The sequence below is a fragment of the Bos grunniens genome, chromosome X (genome assembly GCF_055505025.1).
Source record: "Bos grunniens cultivar Pamir isolate PY7600 chromosome X, Bosgru_T2T1.0, whole genome shotgun sequence".
Lineage (NCBI taxonomy): Eukaryota > Metazoa > Chordata > Mammalia > Artiodactyla > Bovidae > Bos > Bos grunniens.
The window spans coordinates 96,807,040-96,833,148 of NC_141194.1; the positions used below are offsets into that span (position 1 = coordinate 96,807,040).

Consider the following 26,109-nt stretch of genomic DNA (forward strand, 5'->3'; position numbering starts at 1 on the left):
GTTGACAAAGTAATGTCTCTGCTTTTTAATATTTATCTATGTTGGTCATAACTTTCCTTCCAAGGAGCAAGTGTCTTTTAATTTCATGGCTGCAATCACCATCTGCAGTGATTTTGGAACCCCCAAAAATAAAGTCTGACACTGTTTCCACTGTTTCCCCATCTATTTCCCATGAAGTAATGGGACCAGATGCCATGATCTTAGTTTTCTGAATGTTGAGCTTTAAGCCAACTTTTTGACACTCCTCTTTCACTTTCATCAAGAGGCTCTTTAGTTCCTCTTCACTTTCTGCCATAAGGGTCGTATCATGTGCATATCTGAGGTTACTGATATTTCTCCCAGCAATCTTGATTCCAGCTTGTGCTTCCTCCAGCCCAGTATTTCTCATGATGCACTCTGCATATAAGTTAAATAAGCAGGGTGACAATATACAGCCTTGATATACTCCTTTTCCTATTTGGAACCAATCTGTTGTTCCATGTCCAGTTCTAATTGTTGCTTCCTGACCTGCATACAAGTTTCTCAAGAGGCAGGTTAGGTGGTCTGATATTCCCATCTCTTTCAGAATTTTCCACAGTTTATTGTGATCCATGCAGTCAAAGGCTTTGGCATAGTCAATAAAGCAGAAATAGATGTTTTACTGGAACTCTCTTGCTTTTTTGGTGATCCAGCAGATGTTGGCAATTTGATCTCTTGTTCCTCTGCCTTTTCTAAAACCAGCTTGAACATCTGGAAGTTCACGGTTCATGTATTGGTGAAGCCTGGCTTGGAGAATTTTGAGCATTACTTTCCTAGCGTGTGAAATGAGTGCAATTGTGTGGTAGTTTGAGCATTCTTTGGCATTGCCTCTCTTTGGGATTGGAATGCAAACTGACATTTTCCAGTCCTGTGGCCACTGCTGAGTTTTCCAAATTTGCTGGTATATTGAGTGCAGCACTTTCACAGCATCATCTTCCAGGATTTGAAATAGCTCAACTGGAATTCCATCACCTCCACTAGCTTTGTTCATAGTGATGCTTTCTAAGGCCCACTTGACTTCACATTCCAGGATGTCTGGCTCTAGGTTAGTGACCACACCATCATGATTATCTGGATTGTGGAGATCTTTTTTGTACAGTTCTTCTGCGTATTCTTGCTACCTCTTCTTAATATCTTTGGCTTCTATTAGGTCCCTACCATTTCTGTCCTTTATTGAGCCCATCTTGAAAATCTGTCTAGAGTCAGTCAGCAAAGCATGTTTTTGTGATCTTTTACTGAATGGTAAACCTTTCAAAAAGCAGTGTTTATTCCTCCTCAGTGTCTTAATCTAAGATCACTGTATAGGGCGATCCTAAGATGGTGGAGGAATAGGACGGGGAGACCACTATCTCCCCCACAAATTCATCTGAAGAACATTTGAACACTGAGCAAATTCCACAAAACAACTTCTGAACGCTGGCAGAGGACATCAGAGCACTCAGAAAAGCAGGCCGTTATCTTTCAAAGGAGGTAGGACAAAATATTGGAGAAGGCAATGGCAACCCACTCCAGTACTCTTGCCTGAAAAATCCCATGGACGGAGGAGTCGGGCAGGCTGAAGTCCATGGGGTTGCACAGAGTCGGACACGACTGAAGCGACTTAGCAGCAGCAGCAGCAGCAGCAGGACAAAAGATAAAAAGAGAAACAAAAGAGTTAGGGATGGAGATCCACCCCAGAAAGGGAGTCTTAAAGGAGGAGAAGTTTCCAAACACCAGGAAACCCTCTCACCGGTGGGTCTGTGGGGAGTTTTGGAATCTCAGAGGGCAACATAACTGGGAGGAAAAATAAATAAATAAACTTCACAGATTATGTGCCTAACAGCAACTCCCAGCAGAGAGGTACCCCAGACACGTGTATCTGCCACCAGCAAGCGGGGGCTGAACAGCAAGGGAGGAGAGGGCTGCATTACTTAGGGTAAGGACCTGGCCTGAATGCCCTGAGGGCAATCTGAGGGAGCTAACATGAGATAGCAATCTAAACTGTGGGATAGCCAAAGAGAGAGAGAGGAAAAAAAGAGAGAGAGAGAGTGAACTATCCGTGAAAAGCCCTAACCTAAGGCACTGCCGGGTTCACTCCAGAACAAAGGACTGAGCGAATACCAGAGGAGAGCTAGCAGGCTGTGGACTGGCCCATCCCCTGCCACAGGCAGGGGGCAGGTGGGCGGCAGCCAGAACTGGAAAGGGGCAAACTCGGCCCCAGAGACAGCATCCCCTACCAAACTGTAAACAGGCTTCCAGTTGCTAACCAAGACTTCCTGGGACTCTGGATGGTTGACATCCACCAGGAGGGTCGCAACCAGAGATCAGCTTCCTAGAAAAGACACCCAGCACACCAGAGATGGTGCATCCGCTGCCACCCAGGAAACCGAGCAGCTAGGACCGGGGAGGTGATAAGACACACTCACGGCCTGGGGAGAGTGTGTTTGCCAAGCACCTGGTCACCTGAGCTGCTCGGACCTGGGAAGGGCACTAAACGCAGGCCCAACCCAGTCTGTGCCCTTGTAAAGCACCCAAGAACCTGAACCTGAGTGGCTTAGACCTGGAAAGTGCACGCAACCCAGGGCCTGCTCCCTGCAGAGCAATCTGGAGCCTGAGCAGTGTAGACTGGGAAAGCACACACACTGTGAACGGGCACAAACCCAGTGTGGTCAAGACGCTGTGAGCACTCCCCACACACGCCAGTAATATTTGTTTGCAGTGTTCCTCCCTCCCCATAGCACGGCTAAACAAATGAGCCTAAATAAGAGACCACCTTCACCCCCTGTGTCAGGGCTGAAATTAGACACTAAAGAGACCTGCAAACAGAAAAAGCCAAATAAACAGAGGGAACCGCTTTGGAAGTGACAGGTGCAACAGATTAAAACCCTGTAGTTAACACCGACTACATTTGAAGGGGCCTATAGGTCTTGAGAAGTATAAGCTGGAACAAGGAATTATCTGAAATTGAACTGACCCCACACTGCCCACAACAGCTCCAGAGAAATTCCTAGATATATTTTTACTATTATAATTTTTTTAATTAAAATGTTTTTCTTTTTCTTTAAATCCTCTATTACTCCTTTAATTTTCATTTTTATAACATACTGCTGCTGCTGCTGCTAAGTCTCTTCAGTAGTGTCTGGCTCCGTGCAACCCCATAGACAGCAGCCCATCAGGCTCCGCTGTCCCTGGGATTCTCCAGGCAAGAACACTGGAGTGGGTTGCCATTTCCTTCTCCAATGCATGAAAGTGAAAAGTGAAAGTGAAGTTGCTCAGTCGTGTCCGACTCTTAGCGACCCCACGGACGGCAGCCCACCAGGCTCCTCCATCCATGGAATTTTCCAGGCAAGAGTACTGGAGTGGGGTGCCATTGCCTTCTCCGTTATAACATAATATTACCCTGCAAAAAAAAAAGACCTTACTTTTAAAGCAAACTTCATATATAATTCTTATACTTTTTGTGATTTTTTTTAATACTGTATTTTTGAGAGTCTAACCTCTACTCTAGATTTTTAATCTTTGCTTTTTGGTATTTGTTATCAATATTATACCTTTAAGAATCCAATCTTCAGTATCCATTTTTTACTTAGGAGTATGATTACTGGCTTGATTACTCTCTCCCCCTTGTGACTCTTGACTCTCCTTTTTCTCCCCCAGGTCACCTCTATCTCTTCCCTCCCTCTTCTCTTCTCTACCCAACTCTGTGAATCTCTGTGTGTGTTCCGGGCTGTGGAGAACACTTAGGGAACACGGTACTGCCTAGATCTATCTCTCCTTTTGATTCCTGCTTTTCTCCTCCCGCTCACCTCCATCTCCTTCCTCCCTCTTCACTTCTCTATGTAACTCTGTGATTCTCTCTGAGGGTTACAGACTGTGGAGAGCACATAGGGAATTGTTTACTGGCTGGATTGCTCTCTTCCCTTTTGATTCCCCCTCTTCTCCTCCTGGTCACCTCTATCTTCCTCCTCCCTCTTATCTTCTCCATGAAATTCTGTGAACCTCTCTGGGTGTCCTTCCCTGTGGGGAATCTTTACACCATTAACCTAGAAGTTTTATCATCGGTGGTGTATGGATGGAGAAGTCTTGAGGCTACTGTAAGAATAAGACTGAAAACCAGAGGCAGGAGGCTTAAGCACAAAACCTGAGAATACCAGAGAACTCCTGACTCCAGGGAACATTAATCAATAAGAGATCATCCAAAAGCCTCCATACCTAACACTGAAACCAAGCACCACCCAAGAGCCAACAAGTTCCAGAGCAAGACATACCATGCAAATTCTTCAGCAATGCAGGAACATAGCCCTGAGCTTATATATACAGGCTGCCCAAAGTCACAGCAAACCCATAGACATCTCAAAACTCACTACTGGACACTTCATTGCACTCCAGAGAGAAGAAATCCAGCTCCACCCACCAGAACACTGATGCAAGCTTCTGTAACCAGGAAACCTTGATAAGTCACTCATCCAATGCCACCCACAGTGAGGAACCTCCACAATAAAGAGGAACCACAAACTGCCAGAATACAGAAAGGCCACCCCAAACACAGCAATCTAAACAAGGTGAAAAGGCAGAGAAATACTCAGCAGGTAAAGGAACATGATAAATGCCCACCAAACCAAACAAAAGAGGAGGAGATACGGAGTCTACCTGAAAAAGAATTCAGAATAATGATAGTAAAAATGATCCAAAATCTTGAAAACAAAATGGAGTTACACATAAATAGCCTGGAGACAAGGATTGAGAAGATGCAAGAAATGTTTAACAAGGACCTAGAAGAAATGAAAAAGAGTCAACCAATAATGAATAATGCAATAAATGAGATCAAAAACACTCTGGAGGGAACCAACAGTAGAATAATGGAGGCAGAAGATAGAATAAGTGAGGTAGAAGATAGAATGGTAGAAATAAATGAAGCAGAGAGGAAAAAAGAAAAAAGGATTAAAAGAAATGAGGATGACCTCAGAGACCTCTGGGACAATGTTAAATGCCCCAACATTCAAATCATAGGAGTCCCAGAAGAAGAAGACAAAAAGAAAGGCTATGAGAAATTACTTGAGGAGATAATAGTTGAAAACTTCCCTAAAATGGGGAAGGAAATAGTCACCCAAGTCCAAGAAACCCAAAGAGTCCCAAACAGGATAAACCCAAGGCAAAACACCCCAAGACACATATTAATCAAATTAACAGAGATCAAACACAAAGAATAGATATTAAAAGCAGCAAGGGAAAATCAACAAATAACACACAAGGGTATCCCCATAAGGATAACAGCTGATCTTTCAATAGAAACACTTCAGGCAAGAAGGGAATGGTAGGACATACTTAAAGTGATGAAAGAGAAAAACCCACAAACCCAGATTACTGTACCCAGCAAGGATCTCATTCAAATTTGAAGGAGAAATCAAAAGCTTTACAGACAAGCAAAAGCTGAGAGAATTCAGCACCACCAATCCAGCTCTTCAACAAATGCTAAAATATTTTCTCTAGACAGGAAACACAGAAAAGGTGTATAAACTCAAACCCAAAACAACAAAGTAAATGGCAATAGGATCACACTTATCAATAATTACCTTAAATGTAAATGGGTTGAATGCCTCAACCAAAAGACAAAGACTGGCTGAATGGATACAAAAACAAGACCTCTATATATGCTGTCTACAAGAGACCCACCTCAAAACAAGGGATACATACAGACTGAAAGTAAAGGGCTGGAAAAAGTTATTTCACGTGAATGGAGACCAAAAGAAAGCAGGAGTAGCAATACTTATATCAGATAAAATAGACTTTAAAATAAAGGCTGTGAAAAGAGACAATGACGGACACTACATAATGATCAAAGGATCAATCCAAGAAGAAGATATAATAATTATGAATATAAATGCACTCAACATAAGAGCACCAGAATTTATAAGGCAAATGCTAACAAGCATGAAAGGGGAAATTCACAATAACACAATAATAGTGGGAGACTTTAATACCCCACTCACACCTATGGATAGATCAACCAAACACAAAATTAACATGGAAACACAAACTTTAAATGGCACAATGGACCAGTTAAACATAATTGGTATCTATAGGACATTTCACCTCAAAACAATGAATTTCACTTTTTTCTCAAGTGCACACGGAACCGTCTCCAGGATAGATCACATCCTGGTCCATAAATCTAGCCTTGGTAAATTCAAAAAAATTGAAATCATTCCAATCATCCTTTCTGAACACAATGCAGTAAGATTAGGTGTCAACTACAAGAAAAACTATTAAAAATTTCAACATATGGAAGCTAACAAACACACTTCTGAATAACCAACAAATCACAGAAGAAATAAAAAAAGAAATCAAAATGTGCATAGAAATGAATGAAAACGAAAACACAACAACTCAAAACCTATGGGACACTGTAAAAGCAGTGCTAAGGGGAAGGTTCAGAGCAATACAGGCTTACCACAAGAAACAAACAAAAAAAAAAGTTAAACAAATAACCTAACTCTACACCCAAAGCAACTAGAAAAGGAAGAAATGAAGAACCCCAGGGTTAGTAGAAGGAAAGAAATCTTAAAAATTAGGGCAGAAATAAATGCAAAAGAAACAAAAGAGACCATAGCAAAAATCATCAAAGCTAAAAGCTGGTTCTTTGAGAAGATAAATAAGATTGACAAACCATTAGCCAGACTCATCAAGAAACAAATGGAGAAGAATTAAATCAACAAAATTATAAATTAAAATGGAGAAATCACAACAGACAACACAGAAATACAAAGGATCATAAGAGACTACTATCAGCAACTATATGCCAATAAAATGAACAACTTGGAAGAAATGCATGAATTCTTACAAAAGTATAACTTTTCAAAACTGAACCAGGAAGAAATAGAAAATCTTAACAGACCCATCACAAGCACAGAAATTGAGACTGTAATCAGAAATCTTCCAGCAAACAAAAGCCCAGGACCAGACAGCTTCACAGCTGAATTCTACCAAAAATTTAAAGAAGAGCTAACACCTATCCTACTCAAACTCTTCCATAAAATTGCAGAGGAAGGTAAACTTCCAAACTCATCCTATGAGGCCACTATCGCCCTAATACCAAAACCAGAGAAAGATGCCACAAAAAAAAGAAAACTACACGCCAATATCACTGATGAACATAGATGCAAAAATCCATAACAAAATTCTAGCAAACAGAATCCAACAACATATTAAAAAGATCATACATCATGACCAAATGGGCTTTATCCCAGGGATGCAAGGGTTCTATAATATCCACAAAGCAATCAATGTAATATACTACATTAACAAATTGAAAGATAAAAAACATATGATTATCTCAATAGATGCAGAGAAAGCCTTTGACAAAATTCAACATCCATTTATGATAAAAACCCTCCAGAAAGCAGGCATAGAAGGAACATACCTCAACATAATAAAAGCTATGTATGATAAACCCACAGCAAACATTATCCTCAATGGTGAAAAATTGAAAGCATTTCCCCTAAAGTCAGGAATACGACAAGGGTGCAGACTCTCACCACTACTGTTCAACATAGCTTTGGAAGTTTTGGCCACAGCAATCAGAGCAGGAAAAGAAATAAAAGGAATCCAGATTGGAAAAGAAGAAGTAAAACTCTCACTGTTTGCAGATGACATGATCCTCTACATAGAAAACCCTAAAGACTCCACCAGAAAATTACTAGAGCTAATCATTGAATATAGTAAAGTTGCAAGATATAAAATTAACACACAGAAATCCCTTGCATTCCTATACACTAATAATGAGAAATCAGAAAGAGAAATTAAGGAAACAATTCCAGTCACCATTGCAATGACAAGAATAAAATACTTAGCAATATATCTACCTAAAGAAACAAAAGACCTATATATAGAAAACTATAAAACACTGATGAAGAAATCAAAGAGGACACAAATAGATGGAGAAATTTACCAAGTTCATGGATTGGAAGAATCAATATATTGAAAATGAGTATACTACCCAAAGCAATCTATATGCAATCCCTATCAAGCTACCAATGGTATTTTTCACAGAACTAGAACAAATAATTTCACAATTTGTATGGAAATACCAAAAACCTCGAATAGCCAAAGCAATCTTGAGAAAGAAGAATGGAACTGGAGGAATCAACCTGCCTGACTTCAGGATCTACTACAAAGCCACAGTCATCAAGACAGTATGGTACTGGCAAAAAGACAGAAATGTAGATCAATGGAACAAAATAGAAAGCCCAGAGATAAAGCTATGCACCTATGGACACCTTATCTTTGAGAAAGGAGGCAAGAATATACAATGGAGAAAAGACAATCTCTTTAACAAATGGTGCTGGGAAAACTGGTCAACCACTTGTAAAAGAATGAAACTAGAACACTTTCTAACACCATACACAAAAATAAACTCAAAATGGATTAAAGATCTAAATGTAAGACCAGAAACTATAAAACTTTTTGAAGAAAACATAGGCAAAACACTCTCTGACATAAATCACAGCAGGATCTTCTATGACCCATCTCCAAGAGTAATGGAAATAAAAGCAAAAATAAACAAATGGAACCTAATTAAACTTAAAAGCTTGTGCACAACGAAGGAAACTATAAGCAAAGTGAAAAGACAGCCTTTAGAATGGGAGAAAATAACAGCAGATGAAGCAACTGATAAAGAATTTAATCTCAAAAATATACAAGCAACTCCTGCAGCTCAATTCCAGAAAAATGAATGACTGAATCAAAAAATGGGCCTAAGAACTAAACAGACATTTCTCCAAAGAAGACATACAGATGGCCAACAAACACGTGAAAAGATGCTCAACATTACTCATTATCAGAGAAATGCAAATCAAAACCACATTGAGGTACCATCTCACGCTGGTCAGAATGGCTGCTATCCAAAAATCTACAAACAGTAAATGCTGGAGAGGGTGTAGAGAAAAGGGAACCCTCTTATACTGTTGGTGGGAATGCAAACTAGTACAGCCACTATGGAGAACAGTGTAGAGATTCCTTAAAAAACTGGAAATAGAACTCCCACACGACCCAGCAATCCCACTGCTGGGCATACACACCGAGGAAACCAGAATTGAAAGAAACACGTGTACCCCAATGTTCATCACAGCACTGTTTATAACAGCCAGGACATGGAAGCAAGCTAGATGTCCATTGGCAGACAAATGGATGAAAAAGCTGTGGTACATATACACAATGGAATATTACTCAGCAATTAAAAAGAATACATTTGAATCAGTTTTAATGAGGTGGATGAAACTGGAGCCTATTATACAGAGTGAAGTAAGTCAGAAAGAAAAACACCAATACAGTATACAGTATACTAATGCATATGTATGGAATTTAGAAAGTAATGATAATGCTATATGTGAGACAGCAAAAGAGACACAGATGTATAGAACAGGCTTTTGGACTCTGTTGGAGAAGACGAGAGTAGTATGATCTGAGAGAATCGCATTGAAATGTGTCTATTAACATATGTGAAACAGATTACTAGTCCAGGTTTGATGCACGAGACAGGGTGCTCAGGGCTGGTGCACTGGGATGACCCTGAGGGATGGGATGGGGAGGGAGGTGGGAGGCGGGTTCAGGATGTGGAACACATGTACACCCATGGTTGATTCATGTCAATGTATGGCAAAACCACTACAATATTGTAAAGTAATTAGCCTCCAATTAAAATAAATAATTTTTTTAAAATGATTCAAAAGATAAATAAATAAAAGCTTGTCTTTTTTCCATTGTAAAAAAAAATAAATAAGAAGAAGAACACTGTATAAACTATTAGCCAATCTCTATCCCTTCAAAAGTATTTATCAGCATATTACCCACAGGAACTGCCCCAGGTGCATTCAAGGAATTCAGAGAATCAGATCGGTCCTTGCTCAGGCTCTGGTCATACAAATTAAGGGGTGCAATTTGTCAGAGAAGAAAGAGGGGAAGTGGAAGTTTTACTAGCTGATGTGCATGTCTGTGAATAGTCTGGTGTGTCACAAGGTATTTAATGAAAATTGTATTTAAAGTACAGATATTTGAGTATGTTTAATTTTTTCAAAGAGAGTTTTCACTCCAAGTGATCCTTCTAATGACATCACTTTACTTACATTCCATTTATGCTGTTTTGAGTAAGAGCTAAAGTGGCAAGGTTACATGCAGAAAACGGTATTGCATATAACTCTGGTCATATTCAAAGGTAGATGACTAGACAGCAACAGTCTCTATCCTGTAGGTTACAAGAGTACAGTCTCAGAGTACTGCACTCAGAGTGGCTCAGAGTAGAATTTCAGGTACCTGCTGCCACCAGAGTTTGTCTTGCTAAGAGCTCCTCATTCCATGGTGTTATTTACCCTCCCTTCTATCACCATCCCAACTTCCTGTCTAGAAACTGGACATCTAGACTTTACTCTTAGGGTTTATTCATTACTAATCAAAGCATTTTAAAAACGTCATTTTTACAAATTCTTCTTTTCTATCTCGGGCCATGTGTTTTGGGAATGCTCACGGACCCACAGTGAGATGCAGAGATGAATTCTCATTTGCAAGCCAGCTTGTTTCATATCGCGGTAAGGGAAATTTGGGACAAAAACTATGAAAGTTTATCTTAGGTAAATGGTGAAGCCGAAATACAAACATATAGAAGGACATCACCACCTTCCCTCCAAGGTCACATTATCACTGTGATATGATATGATAATGGAGAAGTCTAGCTATAGGACTCTAAGTTTCTCTACTTCTGAGATGGGTTAGGTAACAGTGACCTCCCTTTTTATTGATGGATTCTGAGGGGTATTCAGCTAGCACTACTTAAAGGGGGTTAAATAAATCCTAAGCAGTAGTATAAACAAATTTCACTTAAAACTATGAATGATGGAATCTATGCTTCATTTATCATTTCTTTCAATGCAAATATTTCAGAGGAAGCCAGTCATTTTTTCCGCTTTCATGGAAAATTTGCAACTCAGAAATCATTCTTTGGGTTCTTTATGCCTCCCTGCTCAATCTATCATTGACTGTTGAGATTGGTGCCTGCTTGGTGGTTCTGTGTCTGTTTCTCAGCAATCTGTTAGGAACTAATAGTAAAGAAAAGGGTACTCTGACGAAACATCATGGGCCTGAGGTTGAAAATGCAGGTTAGGCTGAAAAAGGTGAAGGAATGTAGGCTGTGAGTTCAGTTTGGAAATGCAATCAGTAGCCGTACAGTGGGAACTTCTAGGTCTAAATAAGTCGCAATTTAATATTTGTTACACTTTTTAGAACATACATTTAATTTTTCATCTATATATGCCTGCCTAAGGTTCTGGTACCCATGCACTAATCACAAACCCAGCTTACAGCTTTTCCCATTAAAGGATGTTCTATTTCTCATGCTTGACTGTTATGACTGGATGGCTGCATTGCAGGATGAGAAAGCACTCTTAAATGAAGGAATAGATCAGCATCACAAATTCCATTTCAAAATACTTTGGCTAGGGGTGGTCCAGTGGTTAAGACTCCACATTTCCACTGCAGGGAGCATGGGTTCAATCCCTGGTTGGGTAATTTAAGATCTCGCATGCCATGCAGTATGGCCCCCCAAAATATTTTGGTCCACAGAGTTTGGGTTGAATCTGCCCATATTATCAATGTTTCACCCACATATGCCCTCTCTAGGTGGCTGGCTTGGGCTTCTTCACAGAATAACAGTCTCAGAGTAGTCAAACTTTTTTTATGAGCAGTCTACCTTCCCCCAGGGCAAGAGTTCCAAGAGGCAGTAAGTGGAGACTGCCATTTTTAAATGGCCCAAGTCTAGAAAGTAGCACATCTTCTTCTGTTATATTCTGTTATTCAGACAAGTCATATAGGTCACTTAACTTCAGTGGAAGGAGAAATAGACTTTACTTCTCGATGAAGGGAATTTCAAAGAATTTGAGATAATTTATTATGGGACTTCCCTGGCAGCTCAGATGGTAAAGAATCTGTCTGCAATGCAGGAGACCCATATTTGATCCCTGGGTCAGGAAGATCCCCTGAAGAAGGGAATGGCTACCCACTCTAGTATTCTTGCCTGGGAAGTCCCGTGGACAGAGGGGCCTGGAAGACTACAGTCCATAGGGTTGCAAAGAGTCAGACATGACTGAGCGACTAACACAAACTTTATAATTGGCCACAGAATCCAAACTTATCTTTTCCATATGAATAACCAATTGACCCACTAAAACCTGCATGGAATCACTACCAACAAAAGACCTCTTTCTTTCCTTCCTTCTTTCTTTCAAAAGGCCACTTTCAACTTAATTTTCAGGGGAGATTTTTGCCCCACCATCCAACACCAAATTTTGAGACAGGCAATTTTCTTTAGAATCTCTTAGTATGTGAGGAGGAGTAGCTTTATTTCCAGTTTCCTTTGTACTGGGAACATAGCTTTTTGGAATCCTAGTTTTATATAAGAATAGGCATCTTATAGTAGAGGTCCCGCCTGCTTGACTCTGGTCTTTATCTGTAGTCCCCCACACCTCAGAAAGTTGTAAAAAAGCTGAAAGCTCAAATTCATGGTTTTGTGAATGCCTCCAAGCAAAAGCAAGCTCACTTCTCTAGGTTTCGGTTTCTGTTTCTGTTTGCCTCTTCTGCATGTTCCTTACTTTCTTAATAATTCATTTATGCATTTAATATACACACACACCACAAAGAGCTTTGTTGAGTAAAATAAAAATGCTACCTTTTAAATTAATTTTAATTAATGCTACCTTTATGGAAATGAAAAGGGGTGGAGGAAATGAGAGAACAGCCTTGGAACCTCTATGCTCCAGGAATGTGGAATTCAGTGAAAGCTGTCATTGCTTCGTTAATTGGTGCCAGACATCGATTTGCTTTGTTTTGCATTGATAGTGAAATTTCTATAGCTCTCCCCAGGGGGACAGGAGATAGATAGTACACACTCATCTCACTTAGGTAAATACTGAACCATAAATAAATCACTGCTATTTTCTTGAATTTATAAATAGAATTCTCCTAACAAGGAAATACTTTGGGTAACATTTCTTAAGCTGCATTTGTTTTCCAATCATCATTACCAGGTGGATATGAAGCTTTGAACCATGAGAAGGAAATATTTGAAATTCATGGCAATTTGAAATGGTGGTATTTTGTTATTATATTTTTCATGTTGTTGTTCTATGTGTTTGTTTTACTTGGGGACATTTTTGTGTGTCCTAAAAAGAAAATCATTAAATTACATGCTTTACAGAAAGTTTTACTAGCAAGTAAAGTTTTACAACAAAACTCTGGATCTTTTCCCATTCCTAAACCTGGGATGAGGTGATGTAGTATAATAGTTGCCATGATCTGAATGTGTCCACTCAAAATTCATATACTGAAACCAGAGCCCCTGAGGGGAATAGCATTAGGATGTGAGGCTTTTGACAGATGGTTAAGTCATGAGGGTCTCATGATCTTTTATAAGGACATGAGATTATTGTCCCAGAGACCCCAGAGAGCTCCCCTGGCCCTTCCACCATGTGAAGACACAGAAAAGGTGCTATCTATGAACCAGAAAGCAAGCCCTCACCAGGCCCATATCTGGCAGTGCCTTGATCTTGGGCTTCCCAGCCTCTAGAAATATAACGAAAAAATTTCTGACGTTTATAAGCTACCCAGTCTGTGGTATTTTGTTACAGAAGCCCAAACAGACTAAATAAATTGTTGAGAACAAGCTCTCTGATGTTACTTTCTAGCTCCACCATTTATTAACTAAATAATTTTTGCCAAGGCATGTCATTCTTCAGCCTTAGTTACCAAATCTGCAAGTGTAGGTAAATGAATGTTAAATGAGATAGCATGTGCCAAGTATAAAATTAGCCTTGATACTTACTTTCTTGGCACTTAAGCACCTGAGTGTTAGTTGTAGTTGTTGTTCCTCTTATACTAATTATTAATATGAAATGACCCCCGGGGATGGTGGTATAAGACCAGGGTATTTGTTATATATACTCACTCACTCATGCTCATGCTCAGTCATGTCCAACTCTTTGCAACCCCATGGACTGTAGCCTGCCAGGTTATTCTGTCCATGGAATTTTCCAGGCAAGAATACTACTTCCTTCTCCAGGGGAACTTCCCAACCCAGGGACTGAGCTCATGGCTCCTGTACTAGAAGGCGGATTCTTTACCACTGAGCCACCATACCACTTGATGCCTAATAGGAAGAAAAATCCATATTTTTTATATATTGGGTTGACTATTTGACCTAAGTTAGTTTAAAACAATTGCCCCCAAAATCGCTGTGGTAAATTTCCTGCATCTTTCAATAAGGACTGTAATATGTCCTTTATCTCTCAAAAGGAAATAGTCTAGTCTTCTACAAATAGTGTTTATGAACAGGGGATGTTACAAAGCTTTTCTTAGAACCATTACTGTATTTCACCTAAGATTGAACAGCAATGTTCACTATTGCAGGACAAAGCAATAGGAACTAAAGAGAATTCAATATGTTAAAGATTGTTGAGGTTTTTACTTCATCAAGGAAGTGTTGACTGAGCCGGCCTCCTCAGTATGCAGTTACACTTACAGTTTTATTTATTAATGATCACCAATGGCCTCCATAATTTAGATGTAATGGTTAAACAATTACCTTTTGCATTTGAACTGAAGAAAGGAGAAAGTCATTTAATTGCTAGTAATTTTTCCTCATTATACAAAAGCCCTGCCTTACTTCCTGTTCACATCATAATAATAGCCAGATAAAAGTGATTTGGCAAACAATAACTCATTTTGCTCCTTAAAAGCCAAATAATAAATCCCAAATGGCCTCATATAGCATATAAGCCATATAGCTGAAAACAGTATATTTTTTAAAAAGGGACCTTGGTATGAGTTGAGGATAAGGGAGCTCTTTCTCCTATCCCATTGTGTCTTTGTAATAACATGGTTGACCACAGCAATACAAAACTATGCCCTGATGTAGTCCTCTTTTTCTTATATTCCTACCTCTTTCCAGACTTATACATTCACTCCCCAACCCCATACATGATCTCCTTACCATATTCTTGGAAGTGACTTGCTGTGATGACAGATTTGGGTGAATATTTCTGTCTTTCTGCATGAAAGAGAAAGAAAAACATATTATATGCATTAGTCTTGTTTTGTGGTTTGATTCCCAGCTGCTCCCAAGCAGCACACAGAGGATTAACGTGGGTTTGATTAGAGAAATCTGGGGTGTCAGGAAGGTCACACAATTTCTGGCAGCTTCCTTGTAAATTAAATCTAAGTAATTTTTTCATGATGGTATCCACTTCAACTGTAGAGAACCAGAGTGAAAGAAAACATACTTGGGACAGTGATTTGGAAAACAGAAACTCTTGGGCTTTGCCCCCAGCCTTAATGTCAACTACCTCTGTAGCCTGGATGCACATCCCAGAAGGGTACTTCAAGGGTTAATTAGCTTCTTGAATGCTTTGAATATGAAAATGTGCTAAATAAACATATGACAGATTGAACTCACCAGAGGGAAAGAGAGACCTGAATTGGGAGGATGGGAGTGGGGGAAGTGGAGAACAGTTATAGAGTGAGAGATTATTGAATGTTTGTTCATTCTTACTTTGGAACAAAAAGAAAATATCCTTAGAGAGTATTTTGCTTTATCTAAACTGAAGAAGGGAGAGGAAGGCTAAAAAATCATCAGAAACTAGTAGAATACTCTAATCCATAACCAGTGACTAGAAATGGGAGGCTGAGTAAGGACGAGGGTGAATCATATAATAATGTGGAGCAAGGCTCTGTGGCTAGAAAAAAAAAAAAGGAAAGCTAATCTTTCAAGAAAGGAAATAGGACACTGATCTTTGGAGGCAGGGAGCATTGTGGTACAGAAAGCAAGAGACAAGACTGGATATTTAGATGGACTTATCCCAGAGGAAATAAGTCAGGAGGAAGAAGAGATGGGAAATATCAATGCTGTAGGTAGATGGACACTATAATAACAAATCAAGGATGCTGATCTAAAACATAAGAGCAAAGACATGATATAGTCAAAATGTCAGTGAATGATGGAAAATGAGATCAAAAATTTCAGCTGTAAAATAATAAGCTCATCATAAAATGCTGCTTATCAGGGCAAAAAAGAAAACCACAGTGAAATGCTGAGGAGGTACACAGTGAGACAACATAGTGGTCCAAGCTGTAGTTTCAGTCAGGTATTAGAACATGAAAGACAACAGAAATGGAACAATAATGCAAAGAAAGAGGTACTGAAAATTAGATGATACTGAGGGTGAGAGGCAGGACATTACAGGAAAAGATTTGTAGTATAATAAGACATAGTGTGGGTCTTAGATATGCATGCTCTCTAGGACTTCAGTAAAGAAGGAGTTCAGAAGCAGGAATAGAGCTATTCATATATATGGATTGGCTCATTGAACCCAGTATCTCTTCCCTAGAATCACCTTAGATGTCCAGTTTGCATTTACTTCTGCAGAATAAATGTGTACACCTGCTTAGATCACTCTGTTATCATGTTGGCCAAGAAAATAATCATACCTTGCATTCCCAGTTAGGAGGCTCAAATGCCATCATTCCTCATTATTTCCTTTCAGGGTAATAATTACATCCAGCAAATTTTGCTAGTGCTGTCACCAGTCCAGACCTTTGGGAAGTCCACCTCATTGACACCCATCATTTAACTCAAACTGTAAATGTTTGACTGGAATTTTAAAGTTAAAACTTTATTATGAGCTTTTCTTTGCTTATCTTTATTTTATACAAAGTTGGCCCCTAAAATGCTTATGGAGCATTTCTTGAAACCCAGATTACAAAATTATTGATGATTTAGCTAGTTACCCCTTCTGAATTGCCTAGATAAAAGCCATAAACCTTAATTACATAATAAAGTTCCCTTCTAAATATCAAAATCCCTAAAAGAGCAATCATTTGCAGTATATAGACCAAGATTTTGTATGCAAGATTACCAAGCATCCCACTTGGGTACTAGGCACAGGCTGTTACTGTTTCATGGCCGCATTGCCAGTTCAGCTTGACTTGCTTAATCCTCTGCCTGCCCTGCTTCATGTCACCCGAGCTAATTGAGCCACAAAAGATAGAGGGGCCTTGGTTTGGAATAAAGTTGCCTCTTTAAGTGTTCTTCAAGTGTTTAACCCTAAACAAGGACAGTTGCCCCATCCACAGATTACCTCAATTAGCCAGTCGAGATTGGCTCTACTTATTGCAATAACTTGCTTGGCACATTTTTAAAAATGATTATTATTATCCCCAATATCACCTTCAGTATAAAAGTTAAGTGCTTACTGCAAAAAATTAAATATATGGAAAACCACAAAGAGAAAAACAGAAGCAAAGTCTTTGATGAGAGAGTTCTCCAAAGAAGGTAGAGAAATGGCCAACAAGTATATGAAGATGCTCAACATCACTGATCATCAGGAAAATATAAATCAAAACTGTAATGAGACATCACCTCTATTAGGATAACCACTGTAAAAAAAAACAAAACAGGAAATAATAAGTGTTGGTGAGGATGTGCAGAGATTAGAAACCTTGTGTGATATTGGTATGTGAAATGAAACAGTGCCATGAAAAATAGCATGAAGTTTCCTCAAAAATTAAAAATGGAATGCAGCAGTGCCGTTTCTTGCTATGTATCCAAAAGAACTGAAAGCAGGATCTCAAAGAGATTTTTGCACACACATGTTCATTGCAGCATTATTGACAATAGTCAAGAGGCAGAAGCAACCTAAACGTTCATCAATGTATGAACAAATAAAGAAAATATGGTATATACACACAAATATTGGCCTTAAAAAAGGAAATCCTGTCCCATACTACAACATGGATGAAACTGAGAACATTACTAAGTGAAATATTGATAATTCACTGACAAAAGGACAAATACTGTATGATTTCACTTACATGAGATATATAAAGTAGTCAAACTCATGGAAACAAAAAAAGATGATTACCAGGGGCTGGGAGGAATGGAAAATGGGGAGTTGCTGTTCAATGGATATAGAGGTTTAATTTTGCAGAACGGTAAAGTTCTAGAGATCTGTGAATTTAGTTGATACTAATGAACTGTATGCATAAAAATAGTTAATATCATAAATTTAAAGTTTTTTAAATCACAAATTAAAATATTTAAAGGAAAAAAAACAACAGCAGCAGTAACTTGAAAAGCACTTGTGCATTGGTACTTGTGGATTTGCTAAGCCTGGAACATTACCAGGATGTGAATGAGCTTGGGTTAGTTTACTGAAGGATACAAACCACATATCAGCAGATAGTGAATCAGCCACCAGACAGCTAGCCAGTCACCGACCAATCCATCAGCCAATTACAGACACATGCATGGGCCACAGCAAAGATTTGCTGAGCCTGATCCAGATCTGCAGAAGTCCCCATATGAAAACAGCCCAAATTGTTGGTCTGTATATTTTTGAGCTAAGAAGTGATAGTTGCTCAGTCATGTCCGATTCTTTGCAACCCCATCGACCATAGCCCACCAAGCTCCTCTGTCCATGGAACTCTCCAGGCAAGAATACTGGAGTGGGTAGCCATTGCCTTCTCCAGGGGATCTTCCTGCCCCAAGAATCGAACCCAGATCTCCTGGATTGCAGGAGAATTCTTTACCATCTGAGCGACCAGGGAAACCCCTTTGGGCTAAGTAAATCACAATCATTGTTATTTGAGGGAAATTTTTAAATAAAACAAATCACTCAAAATTCTTCCACTTAAGGGAACCCTTGTGAAATCATATAAGTGTGTATATGTTTATGCATGCAATAGTATTCTCTCAGGTGTTTATACCTTTATTTATTTAATATCAATGCATTCAGCTTGTTTTAAACCTTGTGACAATGAAAATAACACTGAGATGAGCACTTTGTGGATGTATTTTGTATATAACCATGGTTATTTTCTTAGGATGAATTCTAACATTGGATACCTGGATGAAAGCTATATAAATTAAATTACTTAGGTATCTTAAAAACATTCACTAAATCCTTTAAAAACGGGAGAGTTTCTTTTTACATCGGGTGACTGTTACACTTTCTTTAAACAAAAATTATCTAGCATTATTGAACTGTAAAAATATTTTATTAACTATTTTGGGTGAGAAGGCCAAAAAAGAAATCTATAGATAATGAAAACAGATGCTACTGCTGCTAAGTCACTTCAGTTGTGTCCGACTCTTAGCGGCCCCATGGACTGCAGCCTACCAGGCTCCTCCGTCCCTGGGATTTTCCAGGCAAGAGTACTGGAGTGGGGTGCCATTGCCTTCTCCGGCAATAGGGGGTAAATTCTTATGACAGTTGAGAGACACACAAAGGCAACCCAAATAGAAAAAAAAAAAAAAATCTTATTGCTGCTGTTCTGATGTCTGCCTGGTCTGTAAAACGTAGCAGATTTCTCAGTGCCTGTGGTGAAATGCAGTGTGTATTTGAGTGAGAAATCAGTCACTGAAGGCTTTTTATGTTAATAATGCTGTGAGATCCACTAAATTGCTTGCGTATTATGTCCCCAAAACACTTAGTTTTATCCACACCCTGGAATAAATAATATTAAGGTCTATTTACTGTTCATCTTCATCAATTTTAAACGCCAACCAATCTGTGAATGGCTCATATCAGAAGGCTATTAAGCTGAAGACTATCATTAAAATGGCATAAATCAACATTCTTTTTTATTAAGTAAGCCTTCATCCTAGCTAAATATTTTAGACCTCAAGCAAAGGAAACCCTTCTCCTTTTCAACCAAGAAGTAAATAGATGTCTAGTCTCTCTTATTTCCTGCCATGTGTGACCTGGTTCTTATGTATGCACATGGATGGGGAAAAGGGTAGTCTTTCCTTAGGCAGGCTAGAGTGTTCAGCTTATGCTCAACATGGTATGTAGAGACTAGAACATGTGGATAATGTTCAACAACTGGTGATTTTCTGGGTGATGTGGATAAAGAATGTAAAAAATGCCTCATAAACATTAAGCAAATCCATGACCAAGAGGAGGCACTGTGGATGAAGAATGTCACCTGTCAGATCTGTAAACAAAGAATGCTATGGCCATGAAGACCTCAGCCATTATCAGTTCAGTTCAGACGCTCCATCCCATCCAACTATTTGTGATTCCATGGACTGCAGCACTCCAGGCCTCCCTGTACATCACCAACTACCAGAGTTTACTCAAACTCATGTCCATTGAGTCGGTAATGCCATCCAACCATCTCATCCTCTCTTGTCCCCTTCTCCTCCTGCCTTCAATCTTTCCCAGCCTCAGGTACCTTTCCAATGAGTCAGCTTTTCTTATCAGGTGAACAAAATATTTGAGTTTCAGCTTCAGCATCAGTCCTTCCAATGAATATTCAGAACTGATTTCCTTTAGGATGGACTGGTTGGATCTCCTTGCAGTCCAAGGGACTCTCAAGGGGCTTCTACAACACCACAGTTCAAAAGCATCAATTTTTTGGCACTCAGCTTTCTTTATAGTCCAACTCTCACATCCATACATGACTACTGGAAAAACCATAGCTTTGACTAGATGAACTTATGTTGGAAAAGTAATGTCTCTGCTTTTCAATATGCTATCTAGGTTGGTCATAACTTTCCTTCCAAGGAGTAAGTGACTTTTAATTTCATGGCTGCAGTCACCACCTGCAGTGATTTTGGAACCCCCAAAAATAAAGTCTGTCACTGTTTCCATTGTTTCCCCACCTATTTGCCATAAAGTGATGGGACTGGATGCCATGATCTTAGTTTTCTGAATGTTAAGTTTTAAAACAACTTTTTCACTCTCCTTTCACTTTCATGAATAGGCTCTTTAGTTCTTCAATTTCTCCCATAAGGGTAGTGTCATCTGCGTATCTGAAGTTATTGCTATTTCTCCTGGCAATCTTGATTCCAGCTTGTGCTTCATCCAGCCTGGCATTTCACATGATGTACTGTGCATTACAGTTAAATAAGCAGGGTGACAATATACAGCCTTGACGTACTCCTTTCCCGATTTGTAACCAGTCTGTTATTCCATGTCGAGTTCTAACTGTTGCTTCTTGACCTGCATACAGGTTTCTCAAGAGGCAGGTCAGGTGGTCTGGTATTTCCATCTCTTTCAGAATTTTCCACAGTTTGTTGTGATCCACACAATAAAAAGCTTTGGCATAGTAAAAAAGCAGAAGAAGATGTTTTTCTGGAACTCTCTTACTTTTTTGATGATCCAACGGATGTTGGAAATTTGATCTTTGATTCCTCTGCATTTTCTAAAACAAGCTTGAACATCTGGAAGTTCACGGTTCGTGTATTGCTGAAGCCTGGCTTGGAGTATTTTAAGAATTACTTTGCTAGCGTGTGAGATGAGTGCAATTGTGCGGTAGTTGGAACATTCTTTGGCATTGCCTGTCATTGGGATTGGAATGAAAACTGATCTTTTCCAGTCCTGTGGCCACTGCTGAGTTTTCCAAATTTGCTGGCCTATTGAGTGCAGCAGTTGCACAGCATCATCTTTTAGAAGTTAAAAGAGCTCAACTGGAATTCTATCACTTCCACTAGCTTTGTTCGTAGTGATGTTTCCTAAGGCCCACTTGACTTCACATTCCAGGATGTCTGGCTCTACATGAGTGATCATACCATTGTGGTTATCTGGGTCATGAAGATCTTTTTTGTATAGTTCTTCTGTGTATTCCTGCCACCTCTTCTTAATATGCTTCTGCTAGGTCCATACCATTTCTCTCCTTTACTGTGCCCATCTTTGCATGAAATGTTCCCTTGGTATCTCTAATTTTCTTGAAAACATCTCCAGTCTTTCCCATGCTATTGTCTATAGTCACCCCTAACTGTGTACCCAGAGGGGATTCAGAATAGAGAAAAGCAGGGACTGGCCCTAGATAAAGTGCATATGAAAGGGTTGATTTCAGTGAGTGCAGACTCTTGTATCTTCCCATACATAGAAATGGGAGCTGTTTGAGAGGCTGTCTCCAAGGCTTAAGTCCTTAGAAAGTTTGCCAGATAAAACACAATTCTCAAATTTTAGGTTGTGCATTTTTTCTCAGTCAACAGTGACTAATATTTGGGGAGCATTCTTACAAGCATAGAAGGTTTAGTCACCATTAATAATGCATTTAACGAAGTTTTGACGTTAATTGGCAATTCTCTGTATATTCCTTTTAGAATTAGTAGAACTTTGAATCAGCACATAAGCAACCAATAATTAGCCTGTTTGGTTGATCTCTGGGCCCCAAATCTTACAGGAGCTGCCTAGGAAGTAGCTGTTTCTATAAAGTTAGGGAAGCTTGGTAGTAAAAGACACCATTCTCATACATCATCCTTCTCTTTCTAATTCCTTGAGTATGTATGTGTGTCAGAGGAGGGTTGTATGTACAACTGGAAACAATCTCCAATATTATAATAGTTGGGATCAATAGTTCCACTGAACCCCAAGAAGAGTGTCTTCATTGCTGCTTCATGAACTTCATTCACAAAGCAAATGGTGAGAATAATTGTATAAAGTTCTAACAATGGAACGAAGTCAATGTGAAAATGAGCATTAAGAAAAAATTTTAGAAGATGCAGTATTTTGGTAGTTGTTAAAATAATTTTTCCATCCAATAATGCCATCCAACAGAGGATGAGATGGTTGGATAGCATCACCAACTCAATAGACATGAGTTTGAACAAGCTCTGGGAGTTGGTGATGGACAGGGAAGCCTGGTGTGCTGCAGTCCATGGGGTCGCAAAAAGTCAGACACAACTGAGCGACTGAACTGACTAAAAATATTGTTATTGCTTTTGGTGGTGGCCTTTGGGATCTGGGGCTTCCCTGATAGCTCAGTTGGTAAATAATCCACCTGCAATGCAGGAGACCCCGGTTTGATTCCTGGGTCAGGAAGATCCCCTGGAGAAGAGATAGGCTACCCACTCCAGTGTTCTTGGTCTTCCCTTGTGGCTCAGCTGGTAAAGAATCCACCTGCAATGTGGGAGATCTAGGTTCAATCCCTGGGTTGGGAAGATCCCCTGGAGAAGGGAAAGGCTACACACTCCAGTATTCTGGCCTGGAGAATTCCATGGACAGTCCATGGGGTCAAAAAGAATCAAACAAGACTGAGAGACTTTCACTTCACTTTAGGATCTGGAATCTGTTCCCTTCCCCTACTTCCCACTGTTACATGCAAACAAATGTTTGTTGAAGTAGTACTATGAGGAGGGTTTTGATTATTGAAGAATAGGGGTGTTTATTTTCTCTTTCATTTGCAAAGCATCACATGATGCTTTTTCATACAGTGCAGATATAAGAAATGGTTCAAATACCCATTTGATCTGTCCCTGACACACACACTTACATGCACATACACATACTTTCTTACTGGCAATAAGTTCAAGTAAACATGATTTCCTCTCACATTAGAAATATAATTTATAAGAGATGTTTATCATTTTAACATTCATACCTAAAATATGGTATTTTGTTGTTTAGTTGCTAAGTTGTGTCCGACTCTTTAGCAGGACACAAAAACCTCTCTTGCTAGTGTTCTCTCTCTGTCTCTCTGTCTTTGTCTCTCTCTCTCTCACACACACACCTTTGGAAAGAAGAGAAACTTAAGAAGCATAAAAGTTTCCCTGGTGTGCAACCTAGAATAGTACATTTAGGATGCTTTACATCTAAGATCTATGACTGAATTCTATCTCCCCCACCCCCAAAATATGGGTTAGGTGTTTTATTTTTAACCAAAGACTCTCTTATCTTTTCTCACTTGAGGAATATAGAGCCTGAATATCCCAGAGATATTTCACTTGTAGATACAGAAAATAGAGTGAGATTGTGGGCAAGCAAATCTTTCAAATACATAAATGGAAAATGAAAGTAAGATAGCATGGTAATTAACACAGACGAAAATAGCTTGCATTCTTCCCTAGATTTCTTGTGGGTGATAAATTGCCTTAGCTGGAAACTATATTTTCAAGTTGTAAATCTTTGTATGACTAACGACTTCCTTATATCTTGCAGTGAAATTAGAGAACAAATATTAAGATGTAGTTTTTATTTGTCTGTAAAATTATAATACCAGAGCAACAGCATGAAGCTGTACATGAAATTATGACCACACATTATTACTTGATGGCAATTTCCCCCTATTAAATTATATGGGTAGCAATAGGTAGATAGAAACACAAGATACACAAAGTTCATAGCCAGCATCTTGTCAAGTGCTCAAAAGATTTCCATTGAAAAGATCAATTCATGTTGGAAATATTTATTTTAATTTGAATCTCTTTTGTATTAAAAACTTAGTTGATTGAAAAGGAAGATCAGAGCTATCTTGCAAACATCTGTGAAGAGTGTGTTTGCCACACCTTAATTGGTTTGTTTATTGTAGAATGTTTTTATAAGTGCATATCTCTGGCTTCCCAGAAATGACAACCCACTCCAGTATTCTTGCCTGGCAAATCCCATAAACAGAGGGGCCTAGTGAGCTATAGTCTATGGGGTCACAAAAGAGTCAGACATGACTTAGCGATGAAGCAACAACATTATCTGGCTTCCTACATGTCACAAGTGCTTCAGCTGGCTATTAAACTGGAGAAAGTTACATCTGAAAAATAGTTGCCTTCCCTGGTTATCCAGTGTGAGTTGATTCCTCAGTCTAAAGATTAACTGAAGGGATTTAACTAAGAACTTAGAGCAACCTTCAAACATGTCCATAAATTTCTAGATGCAATTCACATTTTTAAAGCTGACTCCATAATCCATACTACATAATCAATACTGATGCCCAATACTGGGCACCTGATGCAAAAAACTGACTCATTGGAAAAGACCCTGATGCTGGGAAAGATTGAAGGCAGGAGGATAAGGGGACGACACAGGATGAGATGGTTGGATGGCATCACTGACTTGATGGACATGAGTTTGAGTAAGCTCCGGAAGTTGGTAATGGACAAGGAATCCTGGCATGCTGCAGTACATGGGGCCACAAAGAGTTGGACATGACCGAGTGACTGAACTGAATGATAATCCATGGATGAGAATTAACCCAATTGCAACAGAAGTGGGAAAAGACTGACTTTGATACATAAGACAGAAGTTATCAAATCTAGAGCATAAATTACATAAGCCACCTCATGATGTGGATGAAAGAAGTATTTGAAATCAAAAGGCATTGATATATTCTAGAAAATATGAAAAATATAATGCTTTTACTTGGAGTTTAACCAGTCCCAATCTGGGACGTTGTGAGGGAGGTTTCTATATTGGGTATATCCTCTAAGGTCCATTACAATTTTCTGATTCTATGACTTGGAGGTAGAATTATTAAATATGAATATTTCGGGCATAGTCTTATCCTGATGAATTTAATCATTTTCTTACATAAATCTTTGTGCAAATTAGAAGATGCTCCTTTTGGTAAGGTGACAAGGAGCCCAAAACTCTATAATAAAACACCTAGGTAAATAAACTGAGTATTAATGTCCATCAATTTTCCCTTTTGATCATCATTGTATTATAATTCATATTCTATTAAAATGAGTCTGGCAAGTTCTAGTGATGGAAGAGTGACTTATATCAACTAAAATTCCCACAGATAACACTCATAAATTCTGATTAAAAAAAAACATAAAAATAACTGCTATTTGAAAGAACAGAAGAGTAAACAAAGCCTTCAGAAATTGTAAGGCTCTTTGACCTTTGAAGAAAGGAAATCACAGTGTTTGAGGACCACCTTCATACATCTTTTCCTCTGAGACCAATTCCCAGCCTGAGCATCATAGAGGTAGAAGGGAATTGATAAGCAGATTTGCAAGCTCCATCCATGTATGGTTTCCTCCTTTCCAGGACTTCCCCCTCAAATTCTGATCACTCTAACAACCACAAACTCCATTCCCTAACACAGGAGACAGGACTGTTTTTGTGTAAAGGGCTAGATAGTAAATAAATAAGACTTGACAATACTCCCTCTATTGCATATTCTTCTTTGTTTTCCTTTTTATTTTATATAAACTTTTACAAATGTAAAAACCATTCTTAGTTCCCATTTGTAGGTAGAGAGCCCTGAGAAAACAGGCCAGATTTGTCCAGGAGGCAACAGTTTGCCTATTCCTGATCTAATACCTCAAGCAAATAAGACTGCAGCATA

General features: G+C 39.1%; 1 protein-coding gene across 4 annotated transcripts in view; it reads right to left on the bottom strand.

Annotated features, from left to right (window-relative positions):
- Nucleotides 1-1,441: 1,441 nt before the first annotated feature.
- DIAPH2 (diaphanous related formin 2) overlaps nt 1,442-26,109 on the bottom strand; it is a 1,061,378-nt gene continuing 1,036,710 nt past the window's right edge. For all 4 annotated transcript variants that reach the window (XM_086388307.1, XM_086388306.1, XM_086388305.1 and 1 more), the window contains 2 exons: nt 15,029-15,085; nt 1,442-1,617 (listed from right to left, as the gene is read on the bottom strand). In XM_086388307.1, coding sequence (XP_086244433.1) covers nt 1,457-1,617; nt 15,029-15,085 — 218 coding nt within the window. In that variant the 3' untranslated portion in view covers nt 1,442-1,456. The remainder of the gene's footprint in view (nt 1,618-15,028; nt 15,086-26,109) is intronic.